The sequence below is a fragment of the Gymnoscopelus microlampas genome (genome assembly GCF_963454915.1).
Source record: "Gymnoscopelus microlampas genome assembly, chromosome: 23".
NCBI lineage: Eukaryota > Metazoa > Chordata > Actinopteri > Myctophiformes > Myctophidae > Gymnoscopelus > Gymnoscopelus microlampas.
The window spans coordinates 34,728,209-34,747,956 of NC_139960.1; the positions used below are offsets into that span (position 1 = coordinate 34,728,209).

The 19,748-nt window shown below is 44.5% G+C and overlaps 1 protein-coding gene across 1 annotated transcript in view; it reads left to right on the forward strand.

Moving 5' to 3' along the window:
* Positions 1-19,748, forward strand: part of snd1 (staphylococcal nuclease and tudor domain containing 1) — a 390,687-nt gene that overhangs the window by 28,122 nt on the left and 342,817 nt on the right. The window contains exon 10 of the mRNA XM_084049382.1: positions 9,788-9,892. Within this exon, the coding sequence (XP_083905508.1) occupies positions 9,788-9,892 (105 nt within the window). The remainder of the gene's footprint in view (positions 1-9,787; positions 9,893-19,748) is intronic.

The window sequence follows — 19,748 nt, forward strand, 5'->3', positions numbered from 1 at the left end:
ACATTATAATTGCCCTCAATAACTAAAATGTAAAATTATAAACGCCTTGAATATTTTCTTTATTTTAGAAACGGTTCATCTTTTACTCAAGCGGGACAATGCCCGTCGCAAGTTGATGTCATTTGTCCATGTGTGGCCCAGCCCTATGGAATGTATAGACTGCATGTGCAAATAAAAAACAACATAATACTAATAATATAAGGTTAAGCTTCAAATCGATATTTAAAATTCCATACATTACATAGGGCTGGAGCACGCATGGACAAATGACATCAACTTGCGACGGGCATTGTCCCTCATGAGTAAAAGTGTTAATTAATTAAGGCATATAAGGCACATTAGCCAGGGATCCTTTTTAATATCCAGAATGAGGGGAGTGCCTTTTGAATGGGCCCTCTTAGCCCGTCCGTCCGCTGTCCTTGTCAACAGCCATTACTTCCAACGAAGTGAGATGGACTCCCGTCCCGCCCCGGACCGGGCTCGGTAATTCAGTCTAACCTCATTGTCGCCGTACGATGATGCATTATACTTCTCCAAAGTCCTGATTTGTGGCATCGAGGAGTTGACTCCGGAAAGTTTGGCTCCTTCTTCCTTTTCCATTTTTGAAATTGAGTTTAGCCGCTCGCCCCGCCCCCCCCCCCCCCCCCCCGCCTATATATTTGTCTTTGTTTTTAAAGTTTAATACCCCTGAAGTATGGGTTTTATCTCCCCCACACGCCCTCGGGTCCCTCCCGGCCCTGAACTTTTAAGACCGTGAAGAATTAATGGCCAGCCTGTGGTTACTTACATAAAAGGTGTTGCTTTGACAATCTGCTTACAGAATGACTTTGAGAAACTGCACCCGCAGAAAAAAAATAAAAGGGAAACTAGAACGGTTGGGGAGAAAATAAACTGTGTGTGTGTTTTCCTGAGTCAGAGGGAAAAGGCTGGCGAAAGGATAAACATTAATATTATATCAACGTGGGGTGCTCCTAAGATCTCCCTGAACCCCTCCCCATCTCTGCAAGCCTGAGTACAGGCTGTGAAAAGTGTGTGTGTGTGTGTGTGTACAGAGAAGAGTTTCCAGAGTTATGAGAATGAAAAGAACAGAGAGAATAAGGAACAATATGACCTCATCAAAATCCATGGCGCCACACACACACACACACACACACACACACACACACACACACACACACACACACACACACACACTCCAAATTCCTTTAGTGCAGGTCTGCCACTGCACTGCCGACAACACTGCTCGAACCCCGGTGCTCTTTTGATCACAGCGGGCGCTCTCCTCTCCCCATATCTCTCTCTCTCTCCTTCCTCTTCTCTTTCCTCTCTACCCCCCGTCCTGCCCACCCCCACCAGGCCAACCAGTGAAATCACAGCACGGTGCAACCGGCTGCCTATATGCTACATCAGTCGGGTTTGTTTACGGATTAGCCAGTTACTTACCGGCGGTTCAGTGCCCCCATATAATGTCACCTTGCCTGGTTGTATTTGCATAGAAAGGGGGAGAGAAAGAATGGTTTCCTGGATGCAGTGAACAAACTATTCCCTTTTTTTTGTTGGTGGAATGAAAAGGCCTCTGACACAATAGTAGGTACGGCCTACTACGTCGCGAGATCGGCAATTTTTCGGTGAAGTGGACCTAATACAGAGCCCTGGTGGACCCCAGTCAACTAAGTATACAGCACAGTATAGGGTCTAGGTGGGTAAAATCTAAGCGCCTGCCTCTGGCTGAGCACATCGCGGCTGCAGCGACTGCACAATCGCAACCTACCCCAGTTCGATTCCTGCTGGAGGAGACCTGTTTTTCATGTCCTTTTTTTTTTTTGCCTAAATAAAGCAAAAAACATCTTTATTTAGATCAGGAAGGGGAGGGGGTAGAATGACAACGGGCTGCATATCTAGGACTTTGATTGAGCTGAATTTTACCTGTCATGATGTCAAGGTGACCGCGGATCATCACTTGTCGTTGTTGACGCTTTCCCCTCCCCCCCCCCTGAGGGACCTGTCCAACTACCCCCCCCCCCCCCCCCTCCCCAGCCCAATCCCACCATGCACTGCTCCCCTCTTTATTCCTGTCAGGCTCTTTATTATGTGAGTGATGGATAGAGTTGAGATGAGAGCAGAGTCCTCCTTGCTGACTCATGCGCTGTGCTCAGTGTCTCCTCTCGCACCTCTGCTGGGAATAAGACGTATATGTAGGCCTCTCCTCCCCGCTCCGACATGGTGGAAAATAGAGCCCGACCCATTGCATCACTTTAGGCTGACATATCTGCCATTATTTGACTCTCTTGGCGGTGGTTTGGTTTGACATTGGTATTGGCAGTTATGCAGCCAATGTGTCCGGATTGTTTTTGTTATTTTTAAAAGATATTTTTGGGGCTTTTCTGCCTTTATTGATAGTACACAGTGGAGATGGACAGGACGCGGGGGGAGAGAGAGAGTGACACGCAGCAAAGGTCGTCGGGAATCTGGGGTTTGAACCCTGCGACACGCTGTCAGACTGCATTAGAGCCTATACAGTGTGTGGTACTGTATGTGCCTGGACCGCTAGGCCAGCGGGCACCCCAGTAGCCTGACTTATAACCACTTTCAACCTGGTGTCCTTGTTTGAAAATGTTTGAGTGGGGCTGTGGGGCTCGTGTGGTTAAATGAAATAAAGTTCATTTTGTGTTTTTCTATCAAATGTTTTTTTTATAAACTCTTTAGCTTACAAGATAGTTAGATGTTCTCAAATAGAAATACATGTAAGTCTTTCTTATTGATTTGATGTGGTGGTTGTGCAAAATCTAGGTCAAAACATTGGATTCTTGTCAAGTCTTGATGGACCAGAAAGCGAGATGAGAATTGACAGACTCATGCCTGTTCTCCGTGTCTCCTCGCACCTCTGTGGGAATAAGTATGTAAGCTTCTCCTCTCCGACATCGTGGAAAACAACCCTATCCTCCCCCGCATGAAGTAATGAGTGCAGTTGATGAGTTCTGTGTACCAATTAAAATCATTTGAGAAGAAAGATGTCGAGAGGGAGAGAGAGAGCGAGAGTGAGAGCAAGATGGGTCTCATACTATTTTTGCCTCTCAAGCGTGTGAAGGGGAAAGGAGATAAGGACAGAGTCATTTTTAGCGTAATAATGATACATGTCCCAGTGTGGTGCTTTCTCCTGAAGCATTACATTCTCATTAGCGGCGTCGCGCGGCAGGGCCAAGGGGCTACAAGCCAGCTCGAGATGTTTATCACGGCCATTGAAAAGCAACGATTAGTTTATGTGGAACTGTACACCCCAGCTGACGAACCATCTCGGCTGATTCTGAATTGCGTCGTATGAATGTGTCTTTTGGGGCAGAATTTCACGTGGACGAGAGTTATGTGCCGGCCGGGCCCCTGGCTAGCTCCCGTTTGGGCTTTTGTAGCCCGGAACCAAGTTAACCCAATAAGACCTGAGGCCGATTCTACAAATGCCTTCTAAATCGGTAGTTCTCAAACGTTTTCGTGCCAAGGACCCCCCAAGATTATATGTATTTGGCCGCGGACTCCTCCATTTGAAAATGGAGGACCCTCCAGGGACCCACCAGAAGAGAAGATTAGTGTAAAAACAATTCCAAATTATTCAATTCAGTTTTTCAAACGCTTTGTGACGTGCTGTGAGCTTGTATATCGGCTATTTTTGAGAACTACCGTTTGAAACCAGTGTTCTAAATCATTATGGTTTTCTGAAAAACGTATGTTGCTCTATATATGTCTATCTTTCTATCTATCAATACGGTTTTAAAAGGTTAATTGGTTCAATTGACAACATACATATTCCACCCGGTTCTTGGCCCGAGATGCCTCTTGATTTGCGCTATGATTGATCAGAGCCACTGCAGATGTCATTCCGGTCATGACCAGAGGGTGGCAGTAGATGCCCACCTCCCACCACCTCTTCCAATCTCAGATTAGACCAATGACTCATGCTGCTTGCCTGCCTGTCTGTCTGCATGTCTGTCTGTCTGTCTGTCTGTCTGTCTGCTTGTCTGTCTGTTTGCTTGCTCGTCCCTCATGACATCTACTTTGCAAAGTCTTCCCTGCTCTGTTCTACCACCATCTTCTTTTCCCGGCGTCTGCATGTCTTTTCTATCGTTCTCTCTCTCCTCTGATGCTCCCCCTGCTTGCTTGGCACTTCTACTCTTTACCGCCCCCCCCCCACACACACACACACACCCCATACCCCCCCACCCCCCTCTGAGTCTTCCTCGCTCTCTGGCTCATTCTCATCATCATCACTGCACATTCTGTCCTTTCTGGCTCTCACACACACACACACACACACACACACACACACACACACACACACACACACACACACACACACTGCAATCTTTACGTTTCCCCCCCCATCTCTCTCTCACTCCCCCACCCCCCCCCCGCTGATAATTACACGCTAAATGTTCGGCCATATTCTCCCCTTTCTGCCACATTCTCTCTCTCTTTCTCTGCCACTTTATTTATTTGGGTGGACCAAGAAATGACCTTGTTAGAATGAGATTCGGTGCAGGCTGGCTGCTTTTGTGTGCGTCTGTGTGTGTGCGTGCGTGTGTGTGTGTGCGTGCGCGCTTGTGCTCTGTCGCACATTCTCATTTACTTTTCTCTCCCCTCTCTCCATCTCTCTCTCTCTCTCTCTGTGCGCCCCCCCCCCATCCATCCATCTCTGGGGCTGTCTCTCTATCCGTCTCTCCCACTCAGTCCAGTGATTAGTGTATGATGTATTTTGGCTGCTGATGTGTGCAGTCTGTTTAGTATGTGGGCCGGTCTTAATTTCTGCTATCTGGTGGCAGATGCAGTGGACAATCTGATTTGTTTTCATGGAATAATGAAGAATGCAGTCGCCCATATACATACTGTGTGTACATACAGTACATACGGATTATATAGGATATACAGTATGTTCTATATATCGTTGGTGTCGGGCAGAAACCTCCTATCTGCATTTTCTAACTTTTTTTTTTTTTTGTGTTTTTTCGTTAACCCATTAAGACCTGAAGCTGATTCTACAAATGTCTTCTAAATCCGAACAGTACATACATAGAAACGTATGTTTCTATATCAGTGGTGCTCAATCTTTTTTCATGTTTTTCAAGGACCCCCAAAATTATATTGATTTGGCCGCCGACCCCCATCTCAAAATGTTTTGTTCCAGGGACCCCCCAGAAGCAAAGATTTGAGTTAAAAATGTTTGCTTTAAAACAATATATATATTCAAAGATTTGCACACATTTTCACGATTTTTCCAAAATAGCAGATATACAAGCTCGTAGCGCGGCACTCGGTGCCGCGCTACGAGCTTGCAGATCTGCTATTTTTGAATAGCCAAAGCTCGCGTTTCGAGCTTATAGATATGCTACTTTTGAATCCTGAAAAGTAAAGTTTTGGACATAATATGAGGTTTCCACCCGACAGAGATGATATATTATGTATGTATGCGTGTGGCGGTAAATGTAGGAATACGAGAAGCTTCATTTCGCCTGCAAATTCCAACAGACCGATTTTAAATGTTGGACATTTTCTTGGCAAAAAAGAAAGAAAGCTCATTGACACAAACACTAGAGAAGAGATCAATCCTTCAGATCGGAGCGCTAGCTTTGTTTAATATATTTAACTGAATAAAGAATGGGTTACATGCATGACCTTTCACATCACTTTCACACGACATCAAGGCAGACCTACCAACTGCAAGGCCCTTGGGGGCATGTGACTGCCAAGCGGCTGATAGTCCTGCTTAAAGGGCCACAAGGGTTAACATTACAATCTGGGATATTTTTTTCAATCAACCAAAAATAAATCTATAATTTTTCTAAGGAATTTCATAAATTAAAAAAATAATAATGATCAAAGATCAGAGAAAAGAAAAAAAAAAGTGAAAATAGCTTGTTGTGAGCTTGTAGATCTGCTATTTTCACTAGTTTGGGTCCCGGGGAGACATAACATTTCTCTTTTGGGTCTTGAGCTAAAATCACTGCTAGAAGTTAACCACTTGCCCACTCGCCCCCAGCAGTTCTTGTATTCGTTTTACTGAGGATAAGTTTAAGGCTAGCCATAGTATTACTGAGGTTAAGTTTAGGAATAAGTTTGGGTCTTGGCATAGCTTTACTGAGGTTACGTTTAGGAATAAGGTTAGGTTTAGGCATAGTTTACTGAGGTTACGTTTAGGAATAAGGTTAGGTTTAGGCATAGTTTACTGAGGTTACGTTTAGGAATAAGGCTAGGTTTAGTCATAGTTTTACTGAGGTTAGGTTTAGGAATAAGGCTAGGTTCAGGCATAGTTTACGAAGGTTACGTTTAGGAATAAGGTTAGGTTCAGGCATAGTTTTACTGAGGTTAGGTTTAGGAATAAGGTTAGGTTCAGGCATAGTTTTACTGAGGTTAGGTTTAGGAATAAGGCTAGCTTCAGGCATAGTTTACGGAGGTTACGTTTAGGAATAAGGTTAGGTTTAGGCATAGTTTACTGAGGTTACGTTTAGGAATAAGGGTAGGTTTAGGCATAGTTTACTGAGGTTAGGTTTAGGAATAAGGTTAGGTTTAGGCGTAGTTTTACTGAGGTTAGGTTTTGGAATAAGGTTAGGTTTAGGCGTAGTTTTACTGAGGTTAGGTTTAGGAATAAGGTTAGGTTTAGGCGTAGTTTTACTGAGGTTAGGTTTAGGAATAAGGTTAGGTTTAGGCATAGTTTTACTGAGATTAGGTTTTGGAATAAGGTTAGGTTTAGGCATAGTTTACTGAGGTTACGTTTAGGAATAAGGCTAGGTTTAGGCATAGTTTACTGAGGTTACGTTTAGGAATAAGGCTAGGTTTAGGCATAGTTTACTGAGGTTACGTTTAGGAATAAGGCTAGGTTTAGGCATAGTTTACTGAGGTTACGTTTAGGAATAAGGCTAGGTTTAGGCATAGTTTACTGAGGTTACGTTTAGGAATACCTGGTGGCGACCGTTCCGAGGTCGCCGGATTTGCCCTGGGGCGAGCGTGTTTTGGGGCGAGCGTTCTTGTATTGTAATAAGTAAGTTCTTGTATTCCTGTAGAGTTATGTTAATAAAATATAACTAGTAGGGCCTACATCTGCAGTGGTCTCCCTATACTCTTCCATTGAGACATTCAGAACCTGGTGTCGGGTAGGACACCCAATGGTTGAAAGTGATTTCAAGCAGATGGCACACCGGATTGGACCAACCACGTATGCCGCCAACTTTATTGTAGCTAAGACATAAAACGTACAGATTGTTGCTTTAAATGAACACTGAGGATTTAACTGTTTACTATCAAGCAGTATATCTGGTGTCGAGGGCATATATCACCCACTTTTGAGCGATGATGAGGGCCCATGCGTGTGTGTGTGTGTGTGTGTACGATTGATGCCGCAGTCTCTTGCAGGCGGCCTACTTAAGAGCTCAGTGTTTGGACACCCCCTCCATCTCAGTCACTTTATAGCCCCAATCTGTCTCCATGCATGGCACGCACGCACACGCACGCACTCGCACGCACGCACGCACGCACGCACGCACGCACGCACGCACGCACGCACGCACGCACGCAGGCAGGCAGGCAGGCAGGCAGGCAGGCAGGCAGGCAGGCAGGCAGGCAGGCAGGCAGGCATATACTGTACAGATCAAAAGAGATGAATACACTGGCAGACTAAATGCACACGCACGCACACATGTGCATATTCTGTGCGGATCAACAGAGTCGAACAAACAGGCTGTCTAAACTCACTCACACACAGAGTTTGTCTTTATGTCCTTGTAGGGATGTCAAAAGCCTTCATTAATACTCCATACTCCAAACCAAGTCCGAAAACCGAACAAATTCTCTGTGGACGTAAATTGTCTTATACTTGATGATGGATCCCCACTCTTTGTTTTCATCAGCGTCTGATGCACTATGTGTCAAACATGTTGAGAGACAATGTCTGCGAAGTGGAATGAACAAATCGGCCATTTGCAATGGCTATTAAGCTGCAGCCATGAGCGCACCTTTTTGCACCTGCATGTAAGAGCACCATATTTCAGAGATGTTAATTTGAGATATTGCACACACACAATGTGTTGTAATGTAACACGTTGTGAGATTTTCGATCTGCTACATTTTTTTTATGTTTACAATTTTGCCTATAATGTGTCAAAAAATACGGGACACCATGACTAAAGTGGTTAAACCAATCATGAAAATATCTATTTTGAGCTCAGCTGCAGCTTCCAAACGTTCAACCGTCAACTCGGCTCCCTCCTACGCACATTTAGTGGATGATTTCTTTTCTTTTTGTTGTGATCGTGGCACCGATCGGCAGTCTCGGGGACAGAGGGCTTTGTGATTACTGTACCCGGTCTATCTTTAGTCTGCTGCTGTAGAACACAGTCATCAAGCTCCCCCATTTTTCTCTCTCCCTCTTTCTCTGCCCCCACTCTCTCTCCCCTACTTCTCTACCTCTTTCTCTCTCTCTCTGCCTCCCTCTCTCTCTGTCCCCCCTCTCTCTCTCGCTCAACACCAATCCCCCAGACACCAAGCGTCCTCTCTCTGTCCTCCAAACCCAGCTGGCTGCTGGGGCTGCCTTCGTTTGTTCGTTCCCTTGCACGCTCACTGGTTCTCTCTCTCTCTCTCTCACACACACACACACACACACACACACACACACACACACACACACACACACACACACACACACACACACACACACTTGTGATCACACAGGGGTCTTTGGTGTCATTCTTTTCTTTACTAGACCAGATCTCCCTCTTTCCATGTGTCCATTATCTACTCTCTCCAAGTGCCCCCCCCCCACCCCCCCCTCACTGTCACCTGCAGGATTTCAGGCCTGTTGGCTTCCTTCCTCAGGTCCTTTTTATCCTGCTCTGTCCTAGCTCCTATATCCTCACTGGAAATGGAAGTCCGTCCGTCCATTCTGCCACTCGTGTCAAGTCTCTTATGCCTGCTCGAAGGAGATAGCAATTAGGATTCGGAGGCATCACCGAGGAGGTACGAGATGGGGAAACGAAAGTGCCTGCTACCGGGAAGACTTTCCAAGTTGAACAGCATGATCGTGTGACCACCCCGCCCCTCCAGCTGGCAATATAACGCCCATATATCGGGGGGGGCTTGTCAGCTGTGTTATCAGAAATGGACGTCGCTTAACATGACCCTTCAGAGTAATTTACGTCCCACTTCCTCTAAACAACATTTCTTCGTGTCCTCTCGCCACGTTTCCTCGGTGCGTCCTCAGTGCGATGGACTAAGATGCAAGGAATGGACGCGCCTGTAGGAAACGAGGATTTGATTTACGGACCTGAGACGACGCAGCCACAGTTAATAATTTCCAGCCGTGTTTCCGGTTGCTGTTTGTTTCCTGTGCCTGTGGGAACTGGGAATTATCGTTAATTTCGGTGACTCCAGTCATTTCGTTCTCTAATAAGATCATAAGATCAGGTCAAATGATTTTGTTTGCCGTGCATCGCTTCTGGCGCCGCCCTCCTCGCGTAGTTTAGTCCAATGACAAAAGAGGAACGTCTCTCCTCAGCCAGTCAAAATGTTGCATTTTGCCACAACAAGACCGGCTGAACCTCGGGTCACCACCAGGCTTCACGGCACGGCGGAAAACGTAACGACTCGAGATGACACGATGACGTTTTGACGTTCTCGTTCACACAAAAGACGGAGTTCTTTCTAAACTATTAAAACGAATCGCTCGCGAACGTCACAACACTAACCGACTCTCTCTCTCTCTCTCTCTCTCTCTCTCTCTCTCTCTCTCCTCCTTTGTCTCCCCCTGCAGGTGATGCAGGTGCTCAACGCTGACGCCATGGTGGTGAAGCTGAACTCTGGAGAGTACAAGACCATCCATCTGTCCAGTATCCGGCCCCCCAGGATCGAGGGAGAGGTACAAACAGACGCTGTGTGTGTGTGTGTGTGTTGAATTGTACCAGTGCAATTTGATAGCTTAATTATCTTCCTGCATGGCTTTTTGGTGTACTGTTCTATTGTGTTTTTAGAGTGTGCATGTCTTGTTTTTCTACTCGTATTACTACGTATTACTATACTTGTGAGGGCCAAATGTCCCCCCACAAGTATTGTAGAATCTGAGTAATAGGCATTTTGAGGACCGTTTTCCTGGTTCTCGCACGAGAAATGCTGCTTTTTATGGTTGAAAAAAGAGGGTGCTTTTAGGTGTTGGGGTTAGGCTTATGAATGACTTTCTCGACCCATCCCTCATGCGATTATCCCATTCAATCCGGGAACGCATCCGTTCCATTTTACATTTCTTTGGCTATTCAAAAATTGCAGATATACAAGCTCACAGCGCGGCACCGAGTGCCGCGCTGTGAGCTTGTAGATCTGCAATTTTAAAAAACAATTCTTGAAAACATTTTCTTATCTTTACAAATGTCTTCTAAATCCTAACAGTTTTTTGAAAAAACACATGTTATAGTGGTTCTCTGTTTCGTGTCAAGAACCCCCAAAATGATGTTTTTGGCCGCCGATCCCCATCAAAATATGTTGTTCCAGGGACCACCCCCAGAAGCAAAGATTTGAGTTAAAAATGTTGTTATACGTATTATTATCATATACGTATTCAAAGATTTGCACAAATGTTCAAGACTTTTCAAAAAATAGCAGATCTACAAGCTCACAAGCGCTGCACTCGGTGCCGCACTATGAGCTTGTGGATGTTCTATTTTTTGAATAGCCAAAGAAATCTAAAATTACATGGATGCGTTCCCGGACGGGTTATCAGCAAGCCCCCAGAACCGAGACAGAGCAGTGAAGCGCATTGGACATAGTGGCCGATCATAGGTACTGCAGCTTATTACGGCTGGGGCCAGACACGCGAAAACGGTTTTGACCAATGGGCTCGACTCACAAGCTTGTGCACTAGCGTGCGCACGGGGCTGCGCACAGAGGTGACACTACTGTGCATGCGAGACGACGCGCAGAGTGACGCAAACCGCGTCACATACAGGGTTGCCAGATCTGCTTATTATAATTTCCCCGCAAGATTTTATTTGAAAATAGCAGATCTACAAGCTCACAACGCGTCGCGACGCGTTGTGAGCTTGTGAGATCTGCTATTTTCAAATAGCTGATGTTAAAGTGCACATGTGGCCCATAGTCGCTTCTTTTGGGCTGGTTTTCCTAGACCTGGTTGCTTGTTTCTCTCACAGAATCTGGCAACACTGGTCACGTAGGGCCCCAAATAGGTCCGGGGGGGATTTTTGTTACCTCTCTATTATTTTGAACTTGTATGGTTGTCAGACAGAACAGTTCAAACATTCCAGGGTAAGATTACACAATAAGCAACTCATAACACAACCTGAATATGAACAAGAGCATACACCGTACATAAATTCATACAGACCTGCACATAGAATATATGAAAGCATTAAAGTTGTACACTGGTTTTAATGCACCGGAAAATAGCCGAGCTTGTAGATCTGCTATTATTAGGCTATTTTCAGCTCTTTTTTTTACGCTGTCCTGAAATGCTGGCGTCCTCGCAAGTATAGTAATAAAATTGTGTGTGTGTGGAGCCTCTCACCAGGGCTTGCGTTGTGTCTGACACATTTTCAGACACATTCAGAAGTGACTAATTCTCTTTTATTGAAAATCCTGCCGATGTGACTGCTCCTTACTCTCCACTTCTATAATGAAGACAAAACGCACATGTCATCTCTTTTCATCCTCCATTTCTTTGCCTTGCTGCTCTACCTCTTTCTCTCCCTCTATCCGTCCCTCCCTCCCTCCCTCCCTCCTATCTGTCTTTCCCTCTCTTTTTTCCCCCTCTTTCTCTCCCTCTTCTGGCTCTCCATCTCTCTCTGTTGCTCTGTCTCCGTCGTCATAGTTTTGACCACATGGTGGCGCCTTTGCAATTGGGGCACATGTATACACGGGCAGAAACACACACACACACACACACACACACACACACACACACACACACACACACGCCCAGTGGATGGGATTGCAGCACTGCAGAGAACTGGGCCGATCAATCTCTCCTACACACCAAACCTCTTTCCCCCCTGAATCACTTACACACACACACACGCGCGTACACTCACACTCTTGCACATGCCTTGTCACGACCGGTGAGAGACCTGTACCTATCTATAGCATACAGTACATGCGAGAGGTCTGAAATGACTGATTATACATTATGTGCATACGTAGTGTATTATGCGTTCATTATGACACACTGGATACCGTAGGCTGAAAACGGCTGCCAGTCGGCTAGGACCCCCCCCTCCCCTCCCCCCCCTCACCCACACCCACCTATCACACGGGAAGTTATCGATCACTCGAAGGAATGCAGAGCTGGGAGGGATTCTTCTCTGAAAGCACTTGCAATTTCTATTTCTTATTTTATTTGTATTTTTTATCACACTGTAAAAGACACGTCTTCTATACGTGTACAATACCGGCAAACTTTTTTAATTTCAAGGGCCACCATAACTCTGTGAGTGTACAAATGGAACCAAATGGACCCATCGGGTACAAATTCCATTTGTACTCTCACAGAGTTATAGACCTGTAGAGGTCCTTTTGGAACTCCGTCAAGGAACCCCGAGGGTCCCCTGGACCCCACTTTGAGAAGGACAGGAAACTGGGAGAGAGAGACAGGGAGTCAGTGACACCTAGCAAAGATCGCCGGGCGCCCTCTGCTGTTTTTTACTATTTCACTTAGCTCTGGGGGGAGCAAAATGGAGCACCCGTGCACAAGGAAACCGGGGTTTTGGTCTGCCTGCAGCCTTTCACTTCCGGTGGTGCGACTATGTTTTCATTCCCACTAACAATATTTCTACACGGAACACTTAACACCACTTCTCCCAGAGAACATGGATTGGTTATAAGCCCACTTGTTTCTATGATGAAAGAACAAGTTAAAATGTGAATATCTATCCGTGGTTTTGTCTGCTCCGAGGACGCTATTGTTAAATGAGTTTCGGATTGTTTCTAGTGGGGAAGGATCGGCAGATACGTAAATCCCGCCCACTACATTTGATTGGGTAAAGCGCAGCCTGCTTCCTGATCTGAAGGCACGCCCACTTGTAGGCCAGTGCGTACGCGATATGACGAACCCCCCCGACAGATTCAAGCGGAGAGCAGAATCTATTCTTGATAGATTACTTGACTACAAATGCTACACTGTTATTTAGCGTGACGTTTAGACGCATACTAGGGTTGATGTTTAGTTGGTATCCTGGTTTCCTGAAAGCACTACATTGTTCTCTTTGCTCTACTTAACTGTAAGTGACTATTTTCCTCTGTTGTTGTTGACTAGGGTTCTCGACATTTACTCTTGATTTCACACTTGTACTGTAAGTCACTCTGGATAAGTGCAGTCTGTTAAACGGATCCCTGGCTAATAAGCCTTATATGCCTTAATACGTTATAATTGCCCTCTATAAGTGAAATTAAAAACATCTTAGATATTGTGTTTATTTTAGAAATGGTTCATATTTTACTCACGCACAAGTTTCTGCAGAGTACCTAAATTGTGCTGTGAACCTTCTCATAGGTTTCGTTAACATGAAACGTTCCGCATCGCGACGCGTTGTGAGCTTGTAGGTCTGCTATTTAGTATTTTCACTAGCTTGGATCCTGGGGAGACAAATTTTCTTTCTGGGGAGACAAATTTCTCTTTTGGGCCACGGATCTGGTGGTCCCTGGACCCGACGTTGAGAAATGATGCTTTATTATGTCAAAACGGAGAGCGAGGAAGGGTTTTGTACATCTTTCCAGAAAAAAATAAAAACATTTATTAGTCCAACAACAGAGTTCCTGGATAGGGGCCTTTTCTTTAATAGACGGTCCCTTTCATCTCATTGTCTTTTTATGGTTCACTCTTTTCCCCTCTTTTACAGTTTTCTGCTCTTCTTTTCTCTTAGCTCTTCTTCTTCATTGCCTCGTTGCTCCTCTTCATCACCCTCTCAGTGTCATCGTTAGCGCAGCGCGTCATTAACAGCGTGCCTTGCATTCTCTTTCTCTCTGGTGTGGTTTTATTTCCCTGTGGGTATGCAGGGTGCTGGAGTCACATTGTTGACCTGCATGGCTGCCCTTCCTATGCCGCACACACTAACTCTTTCTCTGTCTGTGTGATTGTAACAAGCTCATGAACGCATTTCTCCATTTTGTCTCTGCTTCTTCCCATCGCCTTCCAACTCATCCTGACTCATCCTCTTCCTCCGTTTACCCTTCTCTCTCTCTCACACACACACACACACACACACACACACACACACACACACACACACACACACACACACACACACACACACACACACACACACACACACACACACACACACACACACACACACACACACACACACACACACACACTCTCTCTCCTCTCTCTATCCATCTTCTATTGCCTCTATCTTTTTTCTCTTCATCTCCTGCTGCTTACATAAATGTATTTTTGTACTTTGGCATTCTGCACAACTTCCTTATCGTTCTCCTGCCTTTAATTGAATGCCCCCCCCCCCTGCTCCCTCTTTCCACATTTTTGTATTTCATTGCGATACCAGATGCGTTTACAGTGTGAGCTTTGTGCACCGCTGTTGCATGCTGGGAGTTGGCCCGGGAGAGAGCGGCATTCTACTGTCTTTTTAACCGCTCCGTTAGCTGCTTGAAATCATGAGAGCCCAGATGTTGGATGCATTGTTTTGTATTCCTAAATTCTTTGTCACCATTGTTCCTTGCACTTCTCTGCTCTGGGCTCATGATTTGTGAGTGTTTACCCGTTTAAATAGCGCTCCACTGCAAGGAAACACTGCACTGGTTACAATAGCCACAACATGTATTCAAATTAAAACTGAACACAGGCAGTGGTGTAATGTAACTAAGTACATGTACTCAAGTACTGTACTTAAAGAGGTGGTGCCATGGTTTTGCACTTTTAATGTTTTTCATGTGTCTATGAGGTTGATAGAACTTCATTAAGCCCCCTGGTGGTGTTTTATGTCTTCTCTGACTATTTTGAGTTTCTTCCTGGAGGCTGAAACCTTGAGGGTCAAACGTGCCAATAGAAAAACGGCACTTTAATGACACAGTAAAATTATACCCTCCCCCTCATTATCATAACACAACAGGTGTGGGCATGAGGAGGAGGAGGGACTAGGACAGGTGGGTGGTGCTAAGGTGGTGGAGGTGCTAAGGTGAGAACCAGGTATACTTAATGAACTGGAGGCGTGTCCACATAAAAACATAATTTTAACACTTTCTGTACACTTTTTTGAAAAAAAATCTTCCTACTAGTATAACCATAATACCTGATGATTATTTTTTAGGGGGGGAAAAATCACTGAAAATCACGGCACCCCGTCTTTAAGTAGCCTGCTTCCAAACCATAGACCCCGCCCACTCTCTGAGTGGACTGCCTCTTGGTCTGGTGTTGAAATGTGAGCCTAGGATATCTTCGATACCCTCCAGTACTGTCCAATGAGAGTCGGAGGTGGGGGTGGGTCTAACGACAAACCAATCAGCGAATATCTGCTCAAACAAGCTGTGCGGTGACGTCAGATGTAGGCGGATCCGTGGATCTCTTGTGATTGGTTTAGGGAAATTCGAATCCCCTCCCCCTTGCAATCGCCAACACTGCAGCCAATTTCAGACTGAAGCTCCACGCAGCTTCAGGCTGATAATCAGGCTAGTACTTAAGTACAATTTGGAGGTATTTTTTGCTTTACTACGAGCTCACAATACGTAGAATTCTGAGTACTTCATCCATCACTGAACACAGGGTAGGAAACCTGAGGAACGTTTGTTCATCGGTAATGGTGGCTGAAACACTCGAGTTCACACACACAAACACACACACACACACACACACACACACACACACACACACACACACACACACACAATCAGCGTTGTCCCTAGCTTATACTAGCCAAGCAAGAAAATAGAGCAAGCGTTGCACGAAGGGCAAATTGTGCTGGAGGTGGCACCCGCTGGTGGGCATACGTGATGCACTTTGGAAATGTTCTTTTTAAAATAATGCCGTTTTGGTATTGCGTCGTGTTTTGTAGTGTTGTGGTTGACTTTGCTCAACGGGGTCACAGCATGGAAAAGTAGCCACAAGCTGGCATGTAAACTAAAATGAACAAGACTGCAATGTTTTTGACATATTCTATTACAGACAGGGTTTCAGAGCGGGTGTGCAGAATGTGTACACAACATATTTTTTGGGTGATTTGGGGTGTAATTACTTGGCCCCGTTTGAACGCGTGGTAGGCTCCCATGTACATGTATCTGTATGTCAGCAGGTTCATAAGCTTTTCGTTTTTGATCCAAGCTAATTGGCATGGTTGGAAAAAGATAAGAAAACCAGAATTGAGTCATTGAGCATTACCAAAAAACGATGGTGTCGTTTGGATTCGCTGCGCATTTTAATGATTTGTTTGCCCAGAAAGCAGCGTGAGATCCTTCGTTGTTGACGGAGTGCCCCGTGCCTCATTAGGCTGTGGTCTGCGGTCCTCTGGGTCACGTTGCACTATAGGACGACACTGACCCATGTTGTAAGGGTCTGTATACTTTAACCCATTAACCCGTTAAGACCTGAGGCGATTCTTAAAAATGTTTTCTAAATTTTTTTTTGAAAAAAATATAAAAAATATTTTTTCACGATTTTTCAAAAATAGCAGATATACAAGCACTCGGTGCCGCGCTATGAGCTTGTATATCTGCTATTTTTGAATAGCCAAAGAAACCTAAAGTGACACAGATGCGTTCCAGGTCTAAATGGGTTAAGACCCGAGGCCGATTCTACACACGTTTTCTAAATCCTAACGGTTTTCTGAAAAACTTATGTTGCTATATCAGTGGTGCTCAGGGGTCCTTGACTTTTTCATGTCGAGGACCCCCAAAATGATACATATATATTTGGTCGCCGACCCCCATTTCAAAATATTGTGTTCCAGCCAGGGATCCCCGGAAGCAACGATTTTGAGTTAAAAATGTTCGCTTTAAAAATATATATACCTACATATTTAAAGATTTGCACACATTTTCAAGATTGTTCAAAAAAAGCAGATCTGCTATTTTTGAATAGCCAAAGTATAAAATAATGGTTAAAGTGGTTACACAGCTGCTTTCCCGATTTTAATGGGTTAATACTTCAAGGTCATGAATTGCGGCCTCTTTACTTGCCTACTCAGGCCTTTTAAATTCCCTAAGGAGCACAGGCCATCGACGAAACTCCTCCTTCCACTCCCGATCGTGTTGCCCTCGCCTCCGGTTGCCATGACAGCCCTTCTTCCTTCGTATGTTCTTTGGTTATTCTCCGGGTGGTTCTAGGTCTTCCTCTCTTCCCCCCTGTCTTGCGGGTTAAACCTTAGTGCATGCATGGGTTGTAATATATCTATTTTGTCTCGTCTCAGAATGACAGGATCAACGCCTCTTTCTTTCCCCCTTGCTTGCCGAGCTCCACAGGTACAGGTTGGCATTTGACATGGTGTTTGGCCTGTAGGTTCATTTGACATGGTGTTTGGCCTGTAGGTTCATTTGACATGGTGTTTGGCCTGTAGGTTCATTTGACATGGTGTTTGGCCTGTAGGTTCATTTGACATGGTGTTTGGCCAGTAGGTTCATTTGACATGGTGTTTGGCCAGTAGGTTCATTTGACATGGTGTTTGGCCAGTAGGTTCATTTGACATGGTGTTTGGCCAGTAGGTTCATTTGACATGGTGTTTGGCCAGTAGGTTCATTTGACATGGTGTTTGGCCTGTAGGTTCATTTGACATGGTGTTTGGCCAGTAGGTTCATTTGACATGGTGTTTGGCCAGTAGGTTGATTTGGCATGATGTTTGGCCAGTAGGTTCATTTGACATGGTGTTTGGCCAGTTGGTTCATTTGGCATGATGTTTGGCCAGTAGGTTCATTTGACATGGTGTTTGGCCAGTTGGTTCATTTGGCATGATGTTTGGCCAGTAGGTTCATTTGACATGGTGTTTGGCCAGTTGGTTCATTTGGCATGATGTTTGGCCAGTAGGTTCATTTGACATGGTGTTTGGCCAGTTGGTTCATTTGGCATGGTGTTTGGCCAGTTGGTTCATTTGGCATGATGTTTGGCCAGTAGGTTCATTTGACATGGTGTTTGGCCAGTAGGTTCATTTGGCATGGTGTTTGGCCAGTAGGTTCATTTGACATGGTGTTAAAGCCCTACTGGCCTTAACCCATTAAGACCTGAGGCGATTCTTAAAAAAAATCTAAATCCTAACAGTTTTTTGAAAAAAATATAAAAAATATTTTTTCACGATTTTTCAAAAATAGCAGATCTACAAGCTATGAGCTTGTATATCTGCTATTTTTGAATAGCCAATGACATCTAAAGTGACACAGATGCGTTCCAGGTATCAATGGGTTAAAGCGGTAAAATAATGTCTGTAGTTGGTTGAATATGTTGGTAGGTTATCACTTCCAGGTTTTGGATACCCCCCCCCCTCAGAATGCTGCTGCTCGAGTCCTTAATAAGAGCAAGAAAGTGGATCGTTATGACTCTTCTTCTTAGAGTTCTTAGATATTTATACTCGATCCCAATCTGTCAAATCATTCTTTTCAAAACATGTATTCATTTCAAAATATACTACTGTTGATTTATTAAGACATTGAATGGTTTATGTATTCATTTCTGATCTTCTGCTGTGTTATGAACCATCCAGGTTGGGGTTAGGACAGGTCTGCTTTCTGAATGCAGAGTCGGAACAAGATGTGAAGAAGCGGTGTCCAATCTTTATGCATCACACATAGCCAGAACAAACTTTAAGAAACCTTCTTTTGCACTTTGGCTTAACCCATTAAGACCGGGAACGCTTCTGTGGCATTTTTAGATTTTATTGGCCATTTAATAATCGTAGATATACTAGCCCATAGCGCGGCACCGAGTGCCGCGCTATGAGCTTGTAGATCTGCTATTTTTGAAAAATCTTGAAAATGTGTGCAAATAATTGAATATATATATTTTTTTAAAGTGAGCATTTCTAACTCAAATCTTTGCTTATGGGGATTCTACAAATGTCTTCTAAACAAGTTTTTTTCTTTCAAACTTATGTTGCTATAATATCAGTGGTCCTCAAACTTTTTTCATGTCAAGGACCACCCAAAATGATATGTTTTTGGCCGGGGACCCCATCTCAAAATATGTTGTTCCAGGGGACCCCCCCCCCCCAGAAGCAAAGATTTGAGTTACAAGTGTTTGCTTTGAAAAATATATTATTCAAAGATTTGCTCAAATTTTCACGATTTTTCTAAAAATGGCAGATCTACAAGCTCATAGTGCTATGAGCTTGTATATCTGCTATTTTTAGCCGAAGAAATGGTAAAATGACACACAGATGCGTTCCCGGTCTTAATGGGTTTAAGGCCTCTTTGTTTTCTGTGAAGCTCTCTTGAATGGCCTTGCTGAAATATGCTCCACAAATAAACTCTCACCTCTTCTCCTCAGCATACTCTCTCACCTGTGGGACAAACCCCATTAATCCGTTAAGACCGGGAACGCATCTGTGTGTAATTTTTTGATTTCTTTGGCTATTCAAAAATAGCAGATATACAAGCTCATAGCGCGGCACCGAGTGCCGCGCTATGAGCTTGTATATCTGCTATTTTTTGAAAAATCGTGAAAATTCGTGGCTAAATCTTGGATTGTATATTTTTTTAAGCGAACATTTGTAAAATATTTAGTTCCAGGAACACCCAGAAGCAAAGATTTGAGTTACAAATGTCCGCCAGAAAAAAGA